Below are 26,619 nucleotides of genomic sequence, written 5' to 3' on the forward strand. Positions count from 1 at the left end.
CTAAGATGGACATGTTAAATTGCAATCCCTTTGTACAGTTCAGGTAAAGAAAAGAAATTTAAATCAATAAATCAAATGCCAATTTCAAGGAAATATAATAAGTGAACAGAACAAGCAATCGATGACTGTCATTGAAACCATAGAGGTGAAATATTAACATTCATTCATTGACTATTTGAAAACCTTTAACGCCTTTCTGAGCTTTGATCCTCATTCATAACAACAGTTTTCCATGTTTTTGTAAGCCAATCTTGGAGCTCTATTGAGAATATTAGACAAGGGGCTATCAACATTGAGAAATCAGCTTTTGACCATAATGTGAGTCAGATATTCTCTATGAAGCAAACAATAAAAGCTAACAGTATACCAGGAGTGGGGAAACTTTCTTCTGCCAAGGGCAATTTGGACATTTATAACACCACTTATGCGCACCTGAAATTATCCATACAGGCAGATGGACACTGGAAGCCAAGGATAAGCACGTCCATCTGCTCCATCGAGAACCAAGTGACTTCTCAGGCCTCACACAGCTGGCTGGCAGATGATAGTATGTCTCATAAACATACAGGACAAAAATTCACTTCTTACGTAGCCAGTGAACTTTAGTTGGATCCTCTGCTCTTTGTGGGCACTGTAGATATATCCAAGTGGGATATTCTTAGCCACTAAGGCAAGACGCTGGTGTCAGCCCATCCATTCACTCCTGAGTCCACTGCTCAGCAGGACATCTGCCACTGCACTGTCTTTGATTAGCCAAAGCGACTTATATGGCCACTGAATTTCCAGCAGGCAGAGAAATATATTACCATATCTCCCAAAGGCAACGAACCAGGAAAAATTGAAAAAAGTAATATTAGTACAAAGAAGTCAGCAAAGAAGTCATGAAACAACTCTGACATGTCCTCTAGGTGGAGATATGTCACTAGTTCAGCCATAGGAGAGTCAGGCTGTGTCTACATCCCCCAACTTGCCTCTGCATAGTTCCAGAATAGAAGGCCCCAAATTAAGAATGTTACAGGTAGAAAAGACAAAACAAACTAGTCTCAGGACTTTCCATCATGCTTATGGAACTATTGTCTCACCACACTGCCAACTATCTTATTTGGTGACCACAATACAAATATTTATGCCCATAATGTATGCCTGTGTGTAAAGTATTTTCAAAGACTAGAACTGGGATTTCTTTCAGATTTGCTTTTGGGCTGTTCTGGCTGAGATTTGCCTCATTCTTAGCGTTTCCTGCCAACTCCCATACCCTTTGCTCATGTCCATGGCTTTGTGAGAGTTATAACCAACCTTTCCTTTCCCAGGGACTGCCACCATTAGCTTTGAAGCACCTGCTTCACAGGGTATCTGTTTTGTGCTGGTTGACAATGGCTGTATTTTCGAATATCAGTGTGTTTGGAGGCATGTCCAAGCTATGTGCAGATTTGTACAGCTATGACATTATGTCCAACTCATTGTGACCTTAGGAATGTTTCGTCCAACCATGACAGTTATTTATGCTCTGCTTTGGATATCATTTTTAAATGAAGGAGAATGGAGGATACTGAAACTCAGACAATGGCTTTTCTCTGTATCCTATTTCTTCTCCACAATCACTACACTGTTGGGCATTTATTACTACCATTTGAAAAATCACACACACACAAAACCAATTGACTAACCTTAGATTTAAGCAGCCGGTCAGTACTAATAGGGAGATTGTAACTCAGAGCCATCATCTCATCTCTGATTCCTGTGATTATTCCACATTGTGGCCTCTAACTCAGAAATAACAATAATAAACCCCATGAAATCAATGCTGATATTATCTGTTCATATAAATTCATTTCCTGTTTACTTTGGGAATCAGGCATGAGCTTGAATGTGCTGTGTTGAGGCAGTATAGGAATCTGATGTCTTCGTTTCATGAAGAGTGACTTTTAGGCAGAGGACTAGAGGGATAATACACCAGTGCATGTAGTTCAACATGTGTTATTGAGTACTTGCTTGTACTGAGGGTTGGATGCTGAATCTCAGACAGGGATGATTTCTGACCTCAGCATGCTTCACATGCGATGGAGAAAGCAGAGGGCTGCAGAGATAATAGACAATAGAGAATAGATAATAGTGCTTACGTTCAAGCATGGCTCACTCTCCTTTAACTGATGAAGAAACTGAGACAGGAAAGAAGATAAAATAAGTTCTCATATAGCTCACAGTGTGTATCAAAACTAAGGGTTTGAAATCCAGCTGGCTCTCAATCGCATTAGGTAGAGCAGGGTCATATAAAAAAAAAAAAAAAACAAAAAAAAAACAAAATACCCAACAAACTGCTGTAGCATGAGAAACTATCATCCATCTCTGAGTTCTAGGATTTTAAGGGCCCCAACCTTCTTTTTGCTCACCTTTTCATGTCTCCTGCTGAACAGTTCTGTCTTCTCATCTAGTGAATACAGCATTACTTTGTATGACAAGTGCTTTTTCTTGTTCCTGCTATAAACTGCTGCCTTCTTCCATGATGATCTCTTACCCACTTGTGTGTGTGTGTGTGTGTGTGTGTGTGTGTGTGTGTGTGTGCACGCACTGTGGTTTGAACTGGGGCTCTATGCAGTTATTCTATCCCTAAGGTCCACTCCCAGACTTCTCAGTCTCTCACTGCTAAGGAACAGGTTTAGTTTATAAAATCACACAGAGGCAAAGCCATTGACGCTGTACAGAGAAAAGAAATGCCCTCTGTCAAGCTTCTGTTACTGTGACAAAACACCTGCAGTCATAAACTTACAAGGAGGAAAGAATTTCTTGTGGTATATGGTTTCAGTTTTCAGTTCATGTCCCTGTGATAGGGCAAAACATCGTGGCACCTGTGCATTCAGCTACTAGGGAACAAAGAAAGGGGAAAGGTGAGCTACTATTTCAATCACTAGACATATAGAGTTTATTTTGTTACCACAGTAGCTTTTTCATATAAAAAATAGTTGACTTGGATCTTTGAGAAACTGATCAAAGTCAAACTGGCAGAACTAGACATAACACTGAGGAAAGATTCATGAGGCAGAGAATCAGAACTAAATGTACAACTCCCTTACAAAGTTAGCGTGTTTAAATTTCGGTTAGTACCTGTGTCATGAGGAGTCACCTTTTATGGTATAAATTACATGGGGACTAACAAGAAAAAAATACAAGTCATGATCAAGAGGTAGGAAATAAAAATAAATCAAGAGAAGTCTGTATTGGTGACTCATGTCTGTGATTCTAGCTACTCAGGAGACAGATCCAGAAGGATCTCGGTTCAGAGCCAGCCCAGTCAGAAAAATCCACAAGACTTCATCTCTAATTAATCAGCTGGGATGAAGGTACAGCTCTAATGGTAGTGTGTCAGGCAAGGAAGCAAACTATACCTAAAGATATGTACATATGTGCATACATAGAAAAGGGTTTTGTATCATATATAAGACTATACGAGCAAAATGCTCATACACATAATATATACATGTAATATATATTGTATCATATATGTATATGTATGTATGTTTTATATACATTTTAAAATACACATTAACTGTATCCCCAAATTCTATTACTTGTTAAGTGTTTACATTTCTGTCTTCTCCAGGTTTACCTGGAATGTATTTACTTACTTGTGCTGGTAGGCGAAGTGACAGTACACAGGTGAAATTGGTGTTCATGACACTATTCTAATGTGAGGTCATTTAAAGTGGAGTCACGATATAGATTTGGGCTGCTTTAATTGCACTTGAAATGTCCTAGGATCTTTGGGTTTTCTTTTCAGTGAAAATTGAGTCTACACAATTGTCCATGCACTCTTTTTCTTTTCTTTTCCCAGACCCCTGTCAGACGATGTAGGAATGGACTTCCCCTTTGAGGAGGGCGTGCTGAGTCCCAGCTCTGCCGACATGAGGCCTGGTGAGGGAAGCAATTGCTCATTTCCTTCTGTGGTATTCTGCATACACACATTTTCATTATTCACCAAGAAGACCATTTTCTCTGAATTGGATGTGTGATCTCAGTAACAAAAGTGAAGAGAGAAAAAAATGTGTGAGGAAAAGGTGTCGGGCTCGATTTAGTTCATTTCAGAGAAGACTTGAATATGAATTTTGATGTTCCCTGGTATGGGTTGCTTGATCCCTTGGACTCCAGCTTTGTCTGCTGTGTTTTTAGTCTAGGGAAATTTGCTACCATATATCATTATACTAAATTCTGAGTAAGATCTGAGTCTACTGAATTTATGCAAAATCATCAGAATATTTAGTGTTTGAAATATAATATCAAGAATGTTCAATATCCGTTTCTTTGTTGTTGGTATTGGTCATTGGGCTTGATCTAGGAGGCTGGGAGCTGTCGCCATGCTTTTTTGCTCAAAGCTAGAGCTCTGCTACTTTGAGCCACAGCACCACTTCTGGTTTTCTGGTGGTAAACTGGAGATAAGAGTCTTATAGACTTTTCTACCTGGGCAGTCTTGGAACCGTGATCCTCAGGTCTCAGCTTCTTGAGTAGCTAGGATTATGGGCGTGTGCCATTAGTTCAATATCCTCTTGAACAAAACCAACTTGGGTCTGATGATGTAGCTTAGTGGTAGGGGGCTTGCTGAATACGTATGAAGCCCTGGGTTTCATTCCTAGTATGCAAAACAATAACAACCTTTTCTAATACACAGAAACACTCCTGTACCTGGAGGGTATAAACCCAACACATGCTCAAAAGAAATTTGAAAGGTTTAGTTGTGACTTCATTCTTTGCACTCCAGCTCCTTCTTTGTAGTGGAGATTGGCATTGGAGTCCACACCTCAGCTGGCCATGTGTATAGTCTAATAATGTGGCTATTATTTCCTCCCTTAGAACCTCCTAATTCTCTGGATCTCAATGGCACACATCCTCGGAGAATCAAACTCACAGCACCCAATATCAATCTCTCTCTGGACCAAAGTGAAGGTTCCATTCTTTCTGATGATAACCTGGACAGTCCAGATGAAATTGACATCAATGTTGATGAACTTGACACCCCCGACGAAGCAGATTCTTTTGACTACACTGGTCATGGTAAGTCACTAAGCTTTGGGGGCTAAACAACATGCAAATAAGCCTCTTTTTTTGTGTGTCACTGACTCCTTTCTGTGATTTCCAGAAGTTTTTATGAATTTTATCCTGGTATCCGTGGGCAGATTGGATCCAGGACCCCCAAACAGAAATACAAATCCAAGAACGCTCCAATTTCTTATATGAAATGGCATACATAGCATAGCATTTGCACAGGCCCTACATGATGTTTCATGTACTTTCACTCATATTTAAATTAACTATAGTATCTAATATGGGGTAAAAATCATGTTAGCAGTCGTACTGTTTGGGGAGTAATGCTGGAAAGGAAAAAATTCTGTGCATATTCATTATAGATTTAAAAGCCCTCCTCATGCCCACCCTCATGTTTCTGCCTTTGGTTAAATATTGAATGTAGAGACCATAGATAAAGAAGATCAGCTCCAGTGATCTGGACATCTGATCCTATACTTTATTTTATTTATTTTTATATTTTATTTTATTACTGGGCTATGTACAGAGGGGTTATGGTTACATTCATTGGGTAGTGGGTGCATTGCTTCTTGAACATTGTTACCCCTTCCCATTTTTTTGTCCCACTTTCACTCCCTTACCCCCTCCCACTCATTTTGTTTTCCCCTTACCTTCCCTTTTTCAAATGAATAAACATATATACAATATATCAGGTATCACATTCAGATACAGTAACAACATGAGATAAACCATTAAAAACAACTGTGTGTGTATGTGTGTGTGTGTGTGTATGTGTGTGTGTGTGTGTGTGTGATAGGACTTGAACTGTGGGCCTGGGCGCTGTCCCTGAGTTCTTCAGATCAAAGCTACCACCCTACCCCTTGAGCTACAGCCCCACTGATCCTATATTTTAGAGTATATAAAGATGAAAAGAAAAAAATCTTGAATTTTTATTTGCCTCTGCTACTCCAGAGAGTCTTCCCCAGTTGTCCATCCATCACACCACACCCTACTCCTCCAGACATTCTGGCTGCTCTCAGCACTCTTAAGTCCTTGGTAGCTAAGGACCCTGTGGACTTAGACTGTCCCAGAAGACAGCTGTGGCCTGACACAGCTGCCCCTCCCTTTCCGCCCCCCTTCACTTCCCTGTTGCTGTACAGTGCTTTGTCACCACATGTGAACCTTTTATTTTTATAAATAGTAAAGCTGTCAAGCAAAAGTGGTGGTGGCTGAGCAAGCTGGTAATTAAAGCTTCTACTTGCTGACATGCTGCTTTTCATTGCATTGACACAGTTATGTGGAAAGAGCCAGTTTAATAGCTACACCTCCCCTTCTAGGTCTTAAAACTCCAGGGACCAAATTTTAACATAAGTTCAATTCTAAACTTCATCTTGATTTTCCACTGAAAAGTATATGCAGAGACACAAACAAACAGGGAAGCAAAACCACAAAGGTATGTCCGCAGAGCTCTATTTGTACAGATAAGAAGGACAGTATGTAAATCTATTTTAGCTATCAGACATAAAATAAGTGCTTCAAAACCGCATGTTTGGATGATTACTCCAATAAGCATTTTGATTTATTCATTTCTAAATAAAATGGAAGTTTTCCCCAAACCTTTATTGTTAATTTGTTTCATTGAATGAACATTGTAGTGTTTGTGATGTGTGGGAGTTATCCTAAATGTTTTAGAGGTAGAACTAAATTTTAAATATAATTTTATTACTGTTAAGGTGTTATACAGAGTTAGAGCTGTTTTTATTCTCCAGTCCATTTTATAAAATGTCTCCATTTAATAGAGGAAAGTGCTGGGGCATAAAGAGGTCAGGTGATTTGCTTAAGGCTCCATGGATTGTAAACAGAGGAAAACCGGGAAACATCTTGATTCCTGATCCATGCTGCTTCTCCATAAATATAGTGACAATGGAAAAAACAGGAACTTTTGCTAGCTTGGAGATGAATCCACAAATAAAATGTTACTAGCATCTTCTCACATTTATTGTTTACATTCCGTGTGATCCTGTGAGCATTTCCACTGTACAAATGGAAGCCAAGACTTATGATATTTTTGTGTTTTATTCAGTAGTCAAGGTCATGGTGGCGGGTCATGGTAGTCTCTCCAAAGATGTTAAATAGATCCTCACTTCCAAGCAATTTTCTTTAATAATTATATCCAAAATAGTTGGGAAACATAATTTAAAATATGAGTATAACCAAAGCTTGGTTTCCTTTAATATTTACAATATATGAAAGCTATTGGGGAAATAGGGAGATAGAGAAGCACTTAGAGAGCACTTTTTCATATTAAATCAGTTTTGTTTTGTTTTTAATGCTTGATGATATCAACTCTAGGAATTTTAAAATATCCAGAGGCTAGGGGAAAAGGGATGACCTCTTTCTGCTGTTCAAGCCAAGCATAAAGTAATAACTTTTTTTCTTTTTTAACCATAAATCAGATCCCAGCAAAACCTTTGCTTTCATAAGGGAAATGGAAAATGGTAAAGAATTTTTACCTGCACAATTCTGATAAGAATGGAATTCTGTGATGCTGTCAGAAAGAATGACATCGCCCCATTTGTTAGGAAATGGAAAGACTTAGAAAAAAATCATATTAAGTGAAGTAAGCCAGACTCAAAGGAACATAGGCTCAATGGTTTCCCTTATTTGTCATAATCAGTAGAAACCTTGCAATAGAGCAAAATCTAGATACATAAGGCCATATAGTATGATGCTAAATGAAAGGACCTATAGGATATAAAAACAAAAGCCATATAATGAGTGAATGTTGTCCTTAATGTACTATGTTAACTCATCTCTTTTGCTGTCCCTTGGTTATCTCATATTGTTACAGTATCTCACTTTGTTATCTGATATATTGGATATATTCATATTTGGTTATTTGAAATTGGATAGGGAAGGGGGGAAAACAAGATGAGGGGTGGGGGTGGAGGGGAGGGAAATGGGGACCAAGACATGAGAAAGGGTATCAATGTATGTGAATTAATGCACCTTCTATCTAGCGACTATAATGTAACCCTTCTATTAATTACAATAAAAATATATGAAAAAAGGAATATTATAGGAAATACTAACATGCTCTTAGATTGAATCTTCTAAGTGATACTTAATGATTTCATGGACATTGAGTTCATGTTTCTAAAAATGACTGTTAATGGAAGTCTTCTGAGTTGATAAGGCACCCCAATATTATTTCTAGATAATCAGGACAGCATTTCATTTAGTGTCCCTACTGGTGGTATTTTATGTTTATACAGGCTACAGTCCTTGTTTCAGTTAATTCTGCACCATGTAACCTAATTAAGTGTTAAGCTTACTATGTTTTACCCAAGATACTTAATGTCTGAAAAAATATTTGTGTGTGTGTGTGTGTGTGTGTGTGTGTGTGTGTGTGTGTGTGTGTGCTTGGTATTTTTTTTACATTGATTTGTTTCTCTCAAATTAATGTCCTGTCTACTATTTGTCACCAAAATAATTTTTAAGTCTTTATGCACAATATGCCTTCAACCAAATCATCTGTGATGCTCCTATTGTCTATACAATGTGATAATATAGAAAGCCAACCCCCTCTCATAAATGTATTTTGGCAAGGATCATACCTGTAGTTAACCCATAATAAACATCAAGAATGGATTCTCCATTGTGATCCCCGAAGCACTGACTATTCCTGCATGCTAATTCATCTCAGAAAGCTCAAAAGCAAAGCTCAAGTTGACTTCTTGTGTAACAGAGTTTAATTGTGGTCTGCAGTTGCCAAGAGAAAGCTTATCATTGAAAAAAAGGAAACAAGCCATTTCCTCACAAAGAGGATATGATACTGAAAAATAGTTATTTGGGAAGAGAGAGTTAAATGACAGATGAATATTTGCAAATAGTCCAAAAATGAAGGCTGGCAAGATGATAATTTGTAGTTAAAGCAGAAGATTTATTAAGACCAGCAGGGTATTATTCACTAGGGAGTGAGTAAACCTAACTGTATTTCTTACTAGCTTATATTCTTGGCTAATAGAAGTGAAAAACTTAAAAAGAAGTTAATGTAACCTAGTTCTTTGTGTGTTTGTTTTTGTGTGAGCTGTTGGCGTTAGGGGTTGAACCAGGGCATTGACTATACTAGGCAAGCACTCTGCCACTCAGCCACATCTGCAGCACTGTCCCTTACTCTTGAATAACTCTTTTTCCTCCCATTTACATGATGGGTCAGAAGAGAAAGAAGGAGAAAGAGCAACTTGCCAATTCCCACATTTGGAAACATTAGGAATAACAAACACCTCGCTAAAAAATAAAATAAAGAACAAGCCAGCTTCAAACTTTCATAGCAAGACGAATAAGAATACTGCTTTTAGGTTAAGTGGAATACCTCACATTGGAAATTCTAGCTATTTAGGAGGCAGAGATCAGGAGAATTAAATTTCAAGACCCGTACAGTGCTGGTGGCTCACGCCTGTAACCCTAGCTACTCAGGATGCTGAGATCTGTGGATCTGCGGTTCAAAGCCAAGCTGAGCAGAAACGTTTATGAGACTTTTATCTCCAATTAACCTTTAGAAAACCAAAGTGGCTTAAAGTGGTAGAGTGATAGCATTGAGCTCAGGGACAGTCCTATAATGGACTCCCTTCCCCCCCCCCAAAAAAAATCAAGGCCAGCCCTGGCAAAAAGTTTGCATGACTCTACTTCATCTAACAAAAATTGTACTCCCAACCACAGAAGAAGTATAAATGGCAGGATCTTATCCAAGCCAGGCTGGTCCTAATATCCTATTTGAAAAACATAGCAAAATGGTCTGGAGAAGTGGCTTAAGTGATAGAACATCTGCTTAACAAGAAGGAAGTTTTTTGAGTTCAAACTCTGGTACAGAAAAAAAAAGTAAAAAATAAATAAATGGGGATCTAACATCCCATTGTTAAAAAGTCACCCTACCTCAATGTAGTTACAAATAAGGCAAGGTAGCTGTGTTAAGATACTGAGTGAAGCAAAACAACAATAACAAAATAAAATAACAGTTTCCACTCTAGTGTGGTATCACGTGCTTATATTTACAGCACTCAGGAGGCGGAGGCCAAGAAGATCCAGGGGTCAAGGTCATTCTGGTCTACTTAGCAAGACCCTAATTAAAAATAATGAACAAAAATGAGCCTATACTTCATCATTGTGGGACTGAAAGATAACAGCAAAAAATAAAATCGGTGGGCCTGTGTGTGTGTGTGTGTGTGTGTGTGTGTGTGTGTGTGTGTGTGTGTGTCTGTCTGTTTGTGTCTGTGTGTGCAGGTCCCGGGGCTGGAACTCAAGGTCTTGTGCTTTATTACTCACCATTAGCTCTGTGCTACTTTGAGCCACAGCTCCACTTCTGGCTTTTCTTTTCCTTTTTCTTTTTGACTATTATTTTTTTATTTTGGTGATTAATTGGAGTTAAGAAAATTTGCCAGACTTTCCTGCCCTGGCTGACTTCAAATCACAATCCTCAGATCTTAGCCTCCTGAGTAGCTAGGATTATAGGCATGAGCCATGGCACCTGGCCCTGGAGAGTGGGGAGAAACATTAATGAAGCAGTTTTAATAAAAGCATACAGGGAAAAATAAAGTAAAACACAACTGACTCTCAACCTACAGAGATCACCAGAGTCAAACCAGAGAATAACAAACATGGTAGAGAGGATTTGGTGGTTGGCTAGTTCACTGCAGGGCAAGAATGTGTGGGTACATGAGTGCCAGAAGACATACATGAGAGCCCAAGTCTGAGGGAACTGGGGTCCCCGCAAGGTCTTATTAACATCTAGGGCTTCTCACCCCAGTAGAATAAAAGCATCAGGAAGGGATTCAAGACACATGGATAGATTTGTGCATGTGACATAGTGCTTGATTACAAGCCAGGTTTGCTGAGTCTGTTTTTAATAAGCTGCCAAGCACTGCTGAGAAAACAAGGAATCTTCATGGGCCAGGCTCTGTAGGTGGGTTGGTAGCTGTTGGTATTGGCAAGATAGGCTAGGAAGCCTCATTTTCTTATGCTAAGTCTTAGGTAATTAGGTACTCGAGAATTCTTAATAACTGCAAAATCTTCTGGGATATAATCTCTATGCCACGATTCACTTACAGATTAGGTACATTTCCAGAAGCTTGTCTACACTTTATTTTGCCCAGTTACTTCCCAGTACTTTGAATATTATGAGTAGGCTCCTGATTTCAGTGTGGGGTATGTTGGTAGAGATGAGTATTAAAGGCAACTTGGGCACCGTTCCTTAACTCAAGGGACTCAGCTCTTCATAGAATGAATACAAATGAGCCAGGCATCGTCAGTGGTGTATGCTTATAATTCTACCTACTCAGGAGGCTGAGATCTGAGGGTCAAGGTTCAAAGGCAGCCCAGGCAGGCAAATCTGACAGACTCGGTCTCTAATTAACCAGCGAAAAGTTAGAAGTAGGAAGCAGAGCTGTGGCTCAAAGTGGTAGAGCACTAGCCTTGAGCAAAAAGAATTCAGGGACAGTGAGTTCAGACCCCATAACCAACAACAACTACATCTATCATCTGTATCTGCACTTACCTATATATGGATGGATTCAAACAAATGGGGGAAAAAAAGCTAGAAGTAGAGGTGTGACTCAAGTGATAGAGGTCTACCTGTGAGTAAATGTGCTAAATAAGCACTCAAAGGGCTTGGAATCAGTTTTTATCGAATGTTCATTTTATTTTACTGGCTATTACTGTACCTAGAACAGGGTGGTAGAGAATTAAAAATTATTGCAACATTTTTTAGCACAGTGCAAGTAAAGTGCAGTGCAAAGGTTGTTGTACAAATGGATAAAATTTCCTAGTAAGAATAGAAACAAGTACTCCTTTTTTTTGCCAGTCCTGGAGCTTGAACTCAGGGCCTGAGCACTGTCCTTTGGCTTTCTCAAGGCTAGTAATCTATCACAGGAGCCAAAACACCACTTCTGGATTTTTCTGTGTATGTGGTACCCAGGACTCGAACCCAGGGCTTCATGTATGCCAGGCAAACATTCTATCATTAGGCCACACTCCTGGCCCTAGTATTCCTTATTTTCTTTAAAAACAAAATCAAAGAAACAAAAAAGGGGCCGGGAGTTTGGCCTAGAGGTAAAGTGCTTGCCTAGCATGCATGAAGGCCCGGGTTCGAATCCTCGGTACCACATACATAGAAAAAAAAACTGGAAGTGGTGCTGTGGCTCAAATGATAGAGCTCTATCCTTGAGAAAAGTGGAAGGACAGTGCTCAGGCTCTGAGTTCAAGCCCCACGACTGGCAAAAAATTAAAAAAAGAACAAAATAAAAACCATGATTCCTATTTTGGGATGTCCAAGAGAAATTTTCTTCCCCAAGAATGCTCAGTGGGTTTTCCTCTGGCGTTATGCATCCACAAATTCAAATACTTTACAAGATTTGTGGTCCACATTTACTGTAAAAAAATCTTTGTATTGTATGTTTTGGTGCATAATGCAAAGGAAGTATAGCAAATTCTTATCCAAACATACCAAGTTCAATGGTATGAGAATCCTAGAGCAGAAGTTAATAGCATCATCAAGACAATAAGCTCAAGTCCCTAAACACTCTGAGCAATCCTGTGACGTTCAATACATTCGACGTCATCTAGATTTGATAAATAGCCTTTCACTCCGTCATAACGACCTGCAGGGGTCGAAGGCATGGCTTAGGTGGTAAAGCACCAGCCAACGTGCACAAGTGTCACATACTAAGTTTGAGAATCGCAGACCTGCAGTTTTTCACCTGCCTGTTTGAAGACCAGTTGGCAGCAACTTTACCCCTATTGTACTACTGCTGAGCTGACATAAAATATCTCTAGCCCAACTATCCTTCCTCAGCATGGCCCTAGCAATGGATTTGGCTAGTCAAGCCATGGATAAATAAGACTTTGTGGAGTAGAACGGTTGCCAGGATGTTGCTGAGCATTATAAAAGACACACACAGCCTGGGTGCTGGTAGCTCATACTTGAGGTCCTAGTTGCTCAGGAGTCTGAAATTTGAGGATCATGGTTCAAAGCCAGCCCAGGCAGGAAAGTCCAGGCATAAGACTCTAACCTCTAATTAATCACAAAGAGCTAAAGGTCGAACTGTGTCTCGAGTGGTAGAGCTCTATCCTGAGCATAAAAACTCAGGGACAGTCCCCAGACTGAGAGTTCAAGTCCCAGGTCTGGCAAACAAACCAAACAACAAAGTCACACACAGGAGGAAGCTCCATTTGGTTGGTTCTTCTGGAGGTAGCTTGTCATTGAGTCATTTAGTTGCTCGGTTCTGGAGGTCTTGCTCCTTCAACCCTGTATGCTTTATTTCCAGAGGATTCCATGGCCAACAAAGACTCTGGCCAAGAGTCAGAGTCTATTCCAGAGTATACAGCTGAAGAGGAGCGGGAAGACAATCGGCTATGGAGGACGGTGGTAATTGGGGAGCAGGAACAGCGAATCGACATGAAGGTTATTGAGCCCTACAGAAGAGTCATTTCTCATGGAGGTACTAAAGCTCTCAGTAGAAACAGGGAGGGACAGAGGGAGGGAGACACCATATTATTTAATTGGAAAGTTCAACTAGGTTCAGTATGCTATCCCAAAGACATATGTTGCAGTTTATGTCAGTAAGAGTTCAGTACATTTCTTCATTTTCCATGAGAAATTGAAAACCCTACTTAGGTTAAAAAAAACAAAAAAACAAAAAAACTTGCCCAAGTTTAAAAAGAAAGATGCTTTGCACAGCTCATTTCTGATAGCTACAACTTTCTGGGTAAATGTCGCAGAAGCTATCATTGTCTCGTGTAATCTTGTCCATTTAGGATTCCCATCAATGGGTCGGGGCTTGAACTAGAGTTGATAGAGTAAATAAATACCATGCTGTAGTAAGACCTTCCCCTCCCCTACTCTAGGAAGTTACTAATCACAAAGTAACTTTTGAATCCTCTTCAGAAGCTTTAGGATCCCCTTGTAGACTCAATCTGGTCATTTTTTTCCCTACATAAAATTTACTTTTCTACAAGCTACATTACATCTCTTCCTAACAAATTCCGATCCAATCAAAACTTCCACCTGCTGGGTGGAGGAGATGGGACAGGAAAAGGTCTCTTTTGTATTTCCGGTATTTCTGGGAACTCCAGAAGCCTATCTAAGCCTTGATTAATTGGGGACTCACAAAACAGTCAGATGAACATAAGCAATACTCTGGAAGTTGTGGATTTCAGAAATCATCAGTGGCATGTTGATTTTTCTGCTGCATGCATTTCTTCCCTGCAGTCCTCAGGCACCTCTTCAAATACCCAGCTGCCCCAGGAAAATTGCAAGCTGACAAGGCAATTATTGCTTTCTACTTCCCCTCTGCTTTCATAAGGATAGGGAAATAAAGAGTCTTAGCACTGCATTAAACTAGTAGCATGTGTTTCATTACCATATTCAGACATCCCTCCACCCACAGATCCTTCTCTCACTACTCATGGATTGTCACCTTCCATGCAGGATATGAAGCCATCCAAGAAAGCTGACCACAATATGGTGATAGAAAAGGCCAGCTGGAGCCCTTGGCCCACCTTTCTGTATGACCTTTCATCATGTGACCTGAAACGGCCACATTAACCCCCAGCTGACAGTTCCTCTTGAGAGAGGCTGAATCTTGCTGATAGTGATGAAAGATAACTGGTCACAGAATCAACCCTTTTGTTAAGACAGAAACCATGCTCCAACCACAACTGAATGGAATTTGCCCCAGAGTCTTCATAATGGGTCACTCCTTTTACCATCCATTTGAGTATTTTTTAGATTGCTTACTCTGGGGAAATATAAACAAATAAAAGAAAGGCTGAAGGGGCTGGGAGTTTGGCCTAGGGGTAAAGTGCCTGCCTAGCATGCACGAAGACCTGGGTTCAATTCCTCAGTACCATATATATAGAAAAAAGCCAGAAGTGGTGCTGAGGCTCAAGTGGTAGCCTTGAGAAAGTTCAAGGACACTGCTCAGGCCCCGAGCTCAAGCCCAGGACTGGCAAAAAAAAAAAAAGAAAAAAAAAAGAAAAGAAAGGCTGACTGACAGTATCCTGGACTTATTCTAAGATGTACAGAAAATGCAGAAATGTCTGTTAAAATAAATCCAAGTTACCCAGTGGCGCACACACACACACACACACACACACACACACACACACACACACACACACACACATTTTTACTACTTCAACACGTAAAAGTCATCTTGTTGGGCTGGGGATGTGGCCTAGTGGTAGAGTGCTTGCCTGGCATGCCTGAAGCCCTGAGTTTGATTGATTCCTCAGCACCACATACACAGAAGGTGCCCAAAGTAGAGCTGTGTCTCAAGTGGTAGAGAACTAGCCATGAGCAAAAGAAGCTCAGGGACAGTGCCCAGTCTCTGAGTTCAAGCCCCAGGATTGGAAAGAAAGCAAGAAAGCAAGAAAGAGAAAGAGTTGTCTTGTTAAAGATGGCAAGCCCATAGTTTTATAGCTATTATGAGGGGGAATTATCTCTTACTACTTCAGAAGCATTTCATGCTAGTTTTTTCAAGTGTACTGAAATCCAGGGAGTTGGGTGGATGGGCCAAGGCCATGCATGGCCTTTCACTGGAATCAGGATAGAATGATTGTCATCAGTGCACTGGTGGTCAGAAAAAGCAAGTCTTCTGCCTGTTTGTTTTGGTAAAAATCCAGCTGCACCTCAGAATTAACCTGTTTCGTTGAGCTCCATTCCTGCTTTCCCTCCCCTGGCTTTGGTCCTCTCCATTGTGTGTCTGGAGCTTGGCTTTTGTCTGTGTGATTGTCCAGTTGGGTTTAAAGAGAAGGCTGCCTCTCCTCCCTGGCTCTGCCTCACCTTCTCCAGGCACGGAACTGCATGACTGCGCCTCTGGCTGTACCACTGGGCACGTCAGCAAGATGCCAGCTCCTCCTCCATGCTGGACAGCTTTTGTGTTCTGTAGGTACCGATCGCCCCGATGTGACTTCTGAATTTGCCAAAGCCTTATCATCTCTATGGGAACCTTATACAGTGCCACTTCCGTGGGCTTTTGTAAGACTATCTTAGCTGCCAACCTATTGAGTTTGTCAAACTGGCTTCAGATACGCATTTGAAAAAACAGACTCTAAGCTGAACATTGGTGGTTCATGCCTGTAATCCTAGCTACTCAGGATGCTGAGATCTGAGGATCACCTTTCCAAACCATGCCTGGGAAGGAATGTCTATGAGACTCTAATCTCTCATAAACTACTTGTGGGGGAGGGGAGGGGGAGGAAGCCAGAAGTAGAGCTGTCATTCAAGTGGTAGAATGCTAGTTTTGAGGGGGAAGGGACAAAACCTCAGGAGCAGCACTTAGGCACTGAATTCCAGCCCTAGAACTGGCACAAACAAAAAAGAAAGGAAGGAAGAAAGAAAAAGAAAAAAGAGAAAAAGAAACATTTCACAGAAAGATGAGTCTTACCTGGTGCTTTGTGTTTTGCCGGGAGGATGTTGATCTCATGAGGCCCAATGGGAAATGCTGGCCAGTGTTCTGGTCAGTAAGCTGGGGGTAGGAGTGAAGGGAAGGTTCACACAAGTTGCCTCCCACATTAGATGCTGGGTTTCACAGCTGTCTTTGAACCAATAATTTAGTCTTTTGTGACCTCCGCATGAACTATTGCCAGAGACTCTGTCCCATTATGTAAAGTGTAGGTTCAAGGCCATCAAGACCATTTTCTGGTCTCTGACCTTGGTATGTCATGTGCCATTTCTGAGTCTCGTTGACTTTAATCAGTCAAATGTAGCCACTGTGCATCCTGCCATCTGTGAGCAAAGTCTCTGCCATCTGCTCATGAAAAGTGGGGAGGGGAGCACTATAGTTGGTTTTGCTCAGCCAACACTGATGGCATGAGATCAAGTTGAGGCCAGAAGTGGCTTTTTTGGAACTTTTAAAACAGAGTACATTTGAATAATCAAGGAAAATCACACCAAAGAATGTTAACAAGGAGTTTCCTGTCTTTCTTTCTTTCTTTTTCTTTTTTTTTTTTTTTTTGACTTGTCTTGTTTTATTCTAGGAGACTCAGGTAATCTCTGCAGTGTTGCTGGACAAATAATCCTGGAAAGAATGAGGAGAAGAGTTGCTGGCTGGTGTGTGTGTGTATGTGTGTGTTTTGTTGCGACTGTGGCATCTTTCCTTCTCTGTCCATTCCATTCGCTGGCCAGCAAACTTGTGTTTCATTTCTTTCCATGGTTTCTGTGCTGCCTCAGGTAAGGCTAGATATCACTGCTTCTGAGGGCCCTTGAAGGTTCTATGGTGGGATTATTGGCATTCCCCAACACACATACACACACCCCTAAGTGCATTTCCTGTTTGTTAAGGAAAGAGAGAGGCTGACAAAATAAATGTTTGGAAAAGACAAACTCTCTATGAATTATGCTATTGCCAGCATGGAACGTTGGCTGAATAAGCTGCGTATTTTAGGGTAGAAAATGAGGGGTTGCTGACTGCAGAAAAGACTTAGGAGCAAAAAGAAAAAAAGTCTTTTTCATTCTAGTTAGCGCACTGGGGCCAGTGATTATTAACTGTTGCATGTCCCTGGCGACAACAATGTCATGGGTTGTTGGTTTAGGAGGAAAACCAATTTATATGGCAATCCTTTTTTTTTTTTTTCAGTTTTCTTTCTTAAATTGCCTCTTCTTTCTAGTCTCCTCAACCTCTTCTCAAAAGTATGACTACCCCAAAGGACGAGGAGTCATTTGTATTTGTAAACCTTAGTGAGTTTTATATGTAGAGCCATTTCTTGCTTAGACAGTGTCACCCCCAAGTATTGCTTTAGGGATATGAAGTCTGGAAAATGTAATATTGCGGTCCTTAGCATCATAGTAATTATGTTATATTTAAGATGACCTCTGAAGTAGTAGTTATGAAGTTACTTTAAAAAAATTTTTTAATTCTTCAGATCAAATAACAAACAAACCCAAAGTCAAGGACCCTAAATTACAGCATAGCCTTGAGCTTGACATTTTTTCTCACATCTTGCAGCCAGCTCCATTGAGAGATGTCTTTTGGCTGGTTTTGAGACTAGATTCGTAGTATGTATTTTGTCTTTTAATGAACGTGTCTCTTCTCATTGGGCTCAGTGAATTGCATCTCCTTGTGGTGCTAGCTAAATTTCTATTCTTTGTTGATTTCCACTAAGTTGTAAATTCTCAGAAAAGAAGTTAGAGTGGAACAAGAATTCATTCATTCTTTCTTTCTTTTTTCTTTTTTCTTTGCCAGTCCTGGGCTTGAGCTCAGGGTCTGAGCACTGTCCTTGGACCTTCTCAAGGCTAGAGCTCTACCACTTGAGCTTCAGCACCACTTCCGGCTTTTTTCTATGTATGTGGTACCGAGAAATCGAACATGGGTCTTCTTGCATGCTAGGCAAGCACTCTACCACTAGGCTAAACTCCTGGCCCAACAAGAATTCTTTCTGTGGTAAAAATATTTATAACCAGGAGTTTATAATCCTAGGTACTCAAGAGGCTGAGATCTAAAGATTGTGATTCAAAAGCCAACCTAGGCAGAAAATTCTGAGACACTTAGCTCCAATTAACCAACAAAAAGAAATGAACCTGTGATTTAAGTGGCAGGTCATGAGTCTTGACCACAAAAGTTCAAAAAGCATGTTAGCCCTTGAGTTCAAGCCCTGATATCAGCAGAGGCACACACACACACACACACACACACACACACACACACACACACACACACATCTTCTATCATTTCCTTCATATTTGCTCTCTATAAAGAAGTTGACAAATATCCACCTATTGTTAAAGACGGGTAGAAAAATTAATAAATGCGGAAAAGGCTGCTTCAGTGTTTTCTCACAAGTGTGGTACATGTGTGTGTACTGATGTGGGTGGCATTTCCCAAATGACATGGCACAAACACTGCATAAAGAAACCTCAACTTAGCAGTACTTATAGGTCTACACTTGGATTTATTTTTAGTTGGCTTCACTCTTCCCCTACCTTGTTTGTGGTGGTTGTATTCTCTTGTCTTTTTAGAAAACATCGTATTAAACTTCTTTTCAGAAATTGAGCTATATGGCCAAAGTGGTAGAGCACTAGACTTGTGTGAAAGAACTCTGAAACAGCACGTAGGACCTGAGTTCAAGCCCCATAACTGACGCTGATGACAACAATAACAACAAAACCCCCTGGTTTTATAAGTGTTAGCATCAACCAAATCTATGCCTGTCCAGCATTACACTACCCTGCAGTCACCAGAGGGAGTAACAGTTCTGAAACCAGAAAACATATTGAATTCTGGATGACTCAGAACTCTTGAGTCATGATTCAGGTTAATGATTCTGAAGTCTCCAACAGAATAGAAACTGCAGCTTCTTGAATGAAAATATTTTATTTTAATATTGTTTTGTGTAGATTTGAATTCAGGGCCTGGGCTTCAGCTCCACTTCCTGCCTTTTGGTGGTTAATTAGGAAGAAGAGTCTCAGCTGGGAGTTTGACCTAGCGGTAGAGTGCTTGCTTAGCATGCACAAAGACCAGGGTTCAATTCCTCGGTACCACACATAGAAAAAGCCGGAAATGGTGCTCTGGTTCAAGTAGTAGAGCTCTAACCTTGAGAAAACCCAAGGGCAGTGCTCAGACCATGAGTTCAGTCCCCAGGACTGGCAAAAAAAGAAGGGAAGGAAGGAGGGAAGGAAGGAAGGAAGGAAGGAAAGAAGGAAGGAAAGAAGGAAGGAAGGAAGGAAGGAAGGAAGGAAGGAAGGAAGGAAGGAAGGAAGGAAGGAAGGCAGGCAAGAAGGAAAAAATGAATCTCATTGAGTATCCTACCCATGCTGGCTTTGAACCACAATCCTCAGTTCTCAACTTCCTGAGTAGCTAGGATTACAGGTGTGAGCCACCACCTGGCAAACTAAAAATACTTTAAAAAAAAATGGTGGTTGGAGGCATACCTCAGTGGTATAAAATGGTATGCTTGTTCCAGTCCCAGATTCTTTTCCAAGTATTCCTCAGAAAATGAGAATATGATTTTATTGTTAAGTGGTAAAGATATGCTTTATTATGTACACCTGCCTTTGAGATTTGATAAACACTTACCATGTAAAGATGAGCATTAATGCAGCAGAGTTTGTTTAAAGATGAAATAATGCAGGAATTGTGTCAGAGTTTTCAAAAGATGGGACTCATGTTTTAACCTGGGAGATTCCTCACATCTTGGAGTTATAATGGCTACACATTGCTCAGTTATTGTGTTCTTAACACCACTTGCACTTCTTGCTAGGAAGTAAGACTCAAAGTTTTTTCCCCCCCAATGTACTTCTTTTCATAACAAAGAGAATTGAGCCAGTGCCTTGTTGAATATGACTCTTTCTCTAAGAGTCCATGTTGTGAAACCTTTGCTCACTTGTAATATCTAAATTTTATCTCTGTATCTTTTGCACTGTCTGTTGAATCTAGAGATCCCAGGGACACTACAGGCAAGTGACTAGACCTCGCAATCAAAAGAAAGGGATTTTAATGGCATATGGTCACTGGAGTGAATGGTTCAGTGATTCTATCACAGTCCAGTGACCAAATTGTCCCTATTAACCAGTGTTTAAAACAAAACAAAACAGAATGGGGTGGGAGGTTGGGAGTTTGGCCTAGTGATAGAGTGCTTGCCTAGCATGCACAGAGACCCAGGTTCAATTTCTTGGTACTACATACACAGAAAAAGCTGGAAGTGGTGCTGTGGCTCAAGTGGTAGAGAGGTAACCTTAGGAAAACTTAAGGATAGTGCTTAGGGCCTGAATTCAAGCCTCAGTGCTAGAAAAAAAAAAGTGGTAAGAGGATCAGAACGTCTTAACCACCAAAGTAAAGAGTATTCATTAAATAAATAAATTAGCATCAGGCTAATTTATTATTATCAGAAGGCTGAGATCTAAGGATTGATGTTTGAAGCCAGCTTAGGCAGGAAAGTTTGTAAGACTCTATCTCCAATTAACTATCAAGAGGATGAAAAGGGAGCTGTGCTAAAGTGGTAGAACACTGAGGGAAAGTGTCCAGGGCCTGAGTGCAGGACTGGCGCACACACACACACACACACACACACACACACACATATAAATTAGAGACTCAGTTCAGAAGTGTGCTTTGATCTGGGAGTAACTCAGTGGTAGAGTAAGCATGCACACACAGTGTTACCTTCTTTGATAAGTTGAATATTAACACTTGACATTCACATTCACATCTATGTACAGGACATAAATCATCCTCTATATACACACACACATATATATATGTATGTGTGTGATATCTATGCATCTATATGTGTATAATATATCTATATATATCCTGTATACACAAGTATCCTCATCTGAATAAGTGAGACCGTGGAACATATTAATCGCTAAAAAGACCTGCAATCAATAAACTATATTAATTTTATGATGTGTCTATTATATCCAACACATACCCTTGCCACTGCTTCAGATCTGTCTTTTAGGTTTGATATTCTCTTATGATAAGCATTCAGTTGGTTACAAATGTCTTTCTGTTTGTCCCCAGGATACTATGGGGACGGTCTAAATGCGATCATTGTGTTTGCAGCCTGTTTTCTGCCAGACAGCAGTCGGGCGGATTACCACTATGTCATGGAAAACCTTTTCCTGTGAGTGACACTTATGACAAAGTACTCTGAACTTAGGTTTGTGGGTAATAAATTGTTGCAGGACAATCTACGTTTTGGATAAGGAATTAATAAGTTTTCTGTCATGGGGCATTGCTCAAAAAACTAAAACTTTCAAAGCAATTGTTGGTAGAGTGGATGGAAAATGAAATGAGCAAAATTTGGCCTGCCTTAAAAACTTGTATAAACATTTCCCTTGGGCATAGTATTGTTTTTGTTTTCTGATAGCATGTTCTTTGTGGGCTATGATAATCTTATTTCTCTGGCATCTACCCAGGTTTAATGTGAGTTACTCTTGATGTTTGATACCATTGTTGGTGTTTTTAAAACTCAGGTTTTAGCCTACATATTCTTCCAAGTCACTAAAAGAAATCTAAAAACTCAGATAAGCTAAGTTCAGTGGCTCATGCCTGTAAACCTAGGTATTCAGGAGACTAAGATCTGAGGATTTGAGCTTCAGAGCCAGCCCAGACAGGAAAGACTGTTAGATTCTTGTCTACAGTTAACCATCAAAAAGCCACAAGTGGGGATATGCCTCAAATGGTACAGCACTGGCCTTGAGTGAAAAAGCTAAGGGATAATTCCCAGGCCCTGAGTTTAAGCCCAAGGATTCACACACAGCACACACACACACACACACACACACACACACACACACACACACCTCAGATAATATACAAATAAATGAATGGTTTTCACTTGAGAAATTATCTTGGATAATTGCTTTATTCTTGAAGTAGAGAGATGATATGCACAACATCATTTACCTTGTAATTTAAATACTACATAATTATATAAGTAGGATGAAAGTTTTCATGTGGGAATTAAAAGTACTTTCTTCCTTTCTGTTATCAGATATGTGATTAGCACTTTAGAGTTGATGGTAGCTGAAGACTATATGATCGTGTACTTGAATGGTGCAACACCAAGACGGAAGATGCCCGGGCTGGGCTGGATGAAGAAATGCTACCAGATGATTGACAGGCGGTATGTAGGCTCCCTTATTTAATCACTATTTTAGATCCCTCAATATCTCCCTCCATCTTTTACCCTTTTAGTCCACCAAAAATGCAGCTATAGTTTAAGGACATTGAATAATGCATATTTGAGATAATAAGTAAGACAACTAGTAAGAAGTTCCTAGCATCTGAGAAGGCTGAAATCTAAAGATCCTGAAATGAAGTTTGCTTAGGTAGACAAATCTTATTGACTTTTATCTCCAATTAACCAGCATATAGCTAGAAGTGGAGGTGTGGTTCAAATGGTAGAGCACCAGCTTTGAGTAGAAAATGCGAAGCAAGAGCACATATCCCTGAGTACAAGCCCCCAGTACTGGCATACACACACACACACACACACACACACACACACACACACACACACACACACACACAATCAGTTGATGCTCCAAAGCTGAAATAAAGCAAATCCTTCCCACATTTTGTTGACTATCTCCTCAAATTTTTCAGACCAACTCCTAACACGTGCATGAGCTATGACTACTTAAGTGGATGCAACTTGAGTGGACAAACCTGTGACTCTTTGATGATATCATATGACCTAGGTACTATTTATGTGCATAGAGAGTGGAAATTTGCACAACTCTTGTGCTGCTGTTTCAACATTTCCCATCAATGCAAAGCAATCACTGGTCCATGTAATGCTTTTTGCATCCTTTCCATAAAATACTGTACCTCTGCTCATACTGATTTTGTTAGAATAAAGAACTTATTGCCACACATAGGCAAAGTGGTATAATAAAATAGGAGTGCCCTGTTATATTTAACTAGTTTATTCTATGTGCCACATGCAGTGGTACACACACCTGTAATTCCAGCTACTTGGAAAGAAGAGGTAGAAGCATCAGGGTCCAAGGCTAATCTAGACAGAAGTATAAAATCCAATCTGAAAGACAAATCAGTGTGAAAAGAGCAGGGAGTACGGTTCAAGAGGCAGAGTGCCCCCCCAGTATATGTTGGTCCTGAGATCACCCTCTGTCCAAAAACCTTTTTTTATGATCCAAACTTTAATAAAAATCACATTGCTAAAGCTGGGAATAAAAAAAAAGCAAGTTTTTAAAATGGTAAATTTTGCTTTATTCAGAGGAGAAATCGAAGCTTGATATGATCAAATAAATTGTCAAAATTGCTATTAAGAATATACCACTGGGGCCGGGAGAATGGCCTAGTGGCAAGAAGAGTGATTCCCTAACATTCATGAAGCCCTAAGTTCAATTCCTTGGTACCACATACACAGAAAAAGCCAGAAGTGGTTCTGTGGCACAAGAGGTAGAGCATTATTAGCTTTGAGAAAGTTCAAGGACAGTGCCCAGGGCCTGAGTTCAAGCCCCAGGACTGGCAAGAAAAAAAAAAAAAGAAAGAAAGAAAGAAAGAAAGAAGGAAGGGAGGGAGGGAGGGAGGGAGGAAGGAAGGAAGGAAGGAAGGAAGGGAGGGAGGGAGGGAGGGAGGGAGGGAGGGAGGGAGGAAGGAAGGAAGGAAGGAAGGAAGGAAGGAAGGAAGGAAGGAAAGAAAGAAGGAAGGAAAAGAAAGAAAAAAAAGAATGCAAGGGGCCAGGAGTTTAGCCTAGTGCTTGCTTACAATGCACGAAGACACAGATTTGATTCCTTGGTGCCACATATATAGAAAAAGCCATTAGTGGGGCTGTGGCTCAAGTGGTAGAGCCTTGGAAAAGCCCAAAGACAGTGCTCAGGCCCTGAGTTCAAGCCCTGGCACTGGCCAAAAAAAAATAAGAAATGTGCCATTTTCTGAGTGATTGTTGTCCTTAATGTACTATGTTATCTCTCATCTCTTTTGCTTTCCCTTGGTTATCTCATATTGTTACAGTATCTCACTTTGTTATCTGATGTATTGGATATATGCGTATTTGGTTATTTGAAATTGGATAGGAAAGGGGGAAAACAAGATGAGGGTGGGGGTGGGGGGGAGGGAAATGGGGACCAAGACATGAGAAAGGGTATCAATGTATGTGAAGTAATGCACCTTCCATCTGGTGAATGTAATGTAACCCTTCTATTAATTACAATAAAAATTATATGAAAAAAAGAAATGTACCATTTTCAAAAAAAGAAAGATAATACTGACAAAAATTGATAAGCATTCATAAGTAAAGATATGATTATAAGTTTATGAACTCTAAAAGTATTGCTCTGTTATATTAGAAACTCCCTTGTATATTAATAAATATTATGTTATATAATATAATACATAATATTCTAATATGTTGTCATTTATTGAATCTCATATTATAATTATTTAATAATTATAGTCTTAAATATATTCATATTTATTCCTATGGGAAAATGAGGTTTGAATCATCCAAGTTTCAAATTGTGCCTTGCAAACTAATTTTAAAAAATCATTCCATTTTATACCTTCCATCAGAAAATAATAGCTTTTCTAGAAATTTCTAAAACTATGTCCATTTCTATTTGAGTATATATTTTCAGTCCCACTTAAAAATGATTTAACAGTATTGATTATTTTTCTCTTTTCAAAATAGGTTGCGTAAGAATTTGAAATCATTCATCATTGTCCATCCTTCCTGGTTTATCAGAACAATCCTAGCTGTGACACGACCTTTTATAAGGTACAGTTCTAAGTGTGGTAAAAGGGAAAGCATGACAGCAGGTTTTATAAACATGCAAGTTGTCTTGTAAACCAAGAGAGACAGCGCGGGGGCGGGGGGGTCTTTTGTGCACTACACTAGCGTTGTATCACTTGAGCCATAGCTCCACTTCCAGCTTTTTGTGGTTTAGTGGAGTTGAGTCTTATAAGCTTTCCAGCCCAGGCTGGCTTCAAAGCTTGATCCTCAAATCTCAACCTTCTGAGGTAGCTAGGATTACAGGTATGAGCCCCTGATGCCCAGACTGAGAATTATATTTTGATCAAACATGAAGATTCTTGATTGCAATCCCCTGAACTTCTATCCATCCTTTATTTTGAATTAAGCACTGTACAAACTTGTATTTTAGAAATTTAAAAAGGAGAAATGACTGATAATAGAGCAACTTAAAATAGTTAAATGAAATTAAATGAATTTCAAAGCTAGAGAGATTTAAAAATAGGTTAAAGTCTATGTACCATCAAAACAGATAAGTTTAAACTTTTCTCTCACAAGTATATTAATGGTTTCCAAAGGAAAATTCTGATAACTTCTGGAAAAAAAAAGTTAAATTTACAAATATTTTCTTTGGGGGCTGAGAGTTTGGCCTAGTAGTAGAGTGCTTGCCTAGCATGCACAAAGACCTGGTTCAATTCCTCGGTACCACATTCATAGAAAAAAGCCAAAAGTGGTTCTGTGGCTCAAGTGGTAGAACTCTAGCTTTGAGAAAGCCCAAAGACAGTGCTCAGGCCCTGAGCTCAAGCCCCACAAGTGGCAGAAAGAAAAAAAGAAAGGAAGGAAGGAAGGAAGGAAGGAAGGAAGGAAGGAAGGAAGGAAGAAAGAAAGAAAGAAAGAAAGAAAGAAAGAGAAAAGGAAAAAAATATTTTCTCTCTCTTCTTATAGATTTTATGGGACCTTCCAGATTCTGCCTGTTTTATTCATTATTCAGTTCTGTTTATGAAGGATTTTGATTCCCTATTTCCAATGATAAAATAACAGGATTCAATCCATACTTTTTCCTCTGACAAACATTAACTATTTACCAAAATCTGTTAAATTTCTTTTGAAGAAATATGAATTGTGGTAAGTTGAAAACAAAAACCACTTGTTTTGATAACTGCAGAAAGTACTTTTACAAGAGGGTAGGAATCAATGTGCATTGATAAGATATAAAAAAAAAAAAAAAAAAAAAAAAGCTTATGCTGGGAGTTTGGCCTAGCAGTAAAGTGTTTGCCTAGCATGCACGAAGACTGGGGTTGGATTCTTCAGTATCACTTACATAGAAAAAAGCTGGAAGTGGTTCTGTGGCTCTAATGGTAGAGCACTAGCCTTGAGAAAGCCCTA

At 39.8% G+C, this 26,619-nt stretch overlaps 1 protein-coding gene across 1 annotated transcript in view; it reads left to right on the forward strand.

Moving 5' to 3' along the window:
* Prune2 (prune homolog 2 with BCH domain) overlaps positions 1–26,619 on the forward strand; it is a 177,258-nt gene that overhangs the window by 128,720 nt on the left and 21,919 nt on the right. The window contains exons 11-16 of the mRNA XM_090329289.1: positions 3,830–3,909; positions 4,843–5,043; positions 13,335–13,508; positions 21,534–21,636; positions 22,510–22,641; positions 25,174–25,260. Of these exons, the coding sequence (XP_090185415.1) occupies positions 3,830–3,909; positions 4,843–5,043; positions 13,335–13,508; positions 21,534–21,636; positions 22,510–22,641; positions 25,174–25,260 (777 nt within the window). The remainder of the gene's footprint in view (positions 1–3,829; positions 3,910–4,842; positions 5,044–13,334; positions 13,509–21,533; positions 21,637–22,509; positions 22,642–25,173; positions 25,261–26,619) is intronic.

This window comes from Megascapheus bottae, chromosome 3 (genome assembly GCF_031878675.1).
Source record: "Megascapheus bottae isolate mThoBot1 chromosome 3, mThoBot2.hap1, whole genome shotgun sequence".
In the NCBI taxonomy this organism is placed as follows: domain Eukaryota; kingdom Metazoa; phylum Chordata; class Mammalia; order Rodentia; family Geomyidae; genus Megascapheus; species Megascapheus bottae.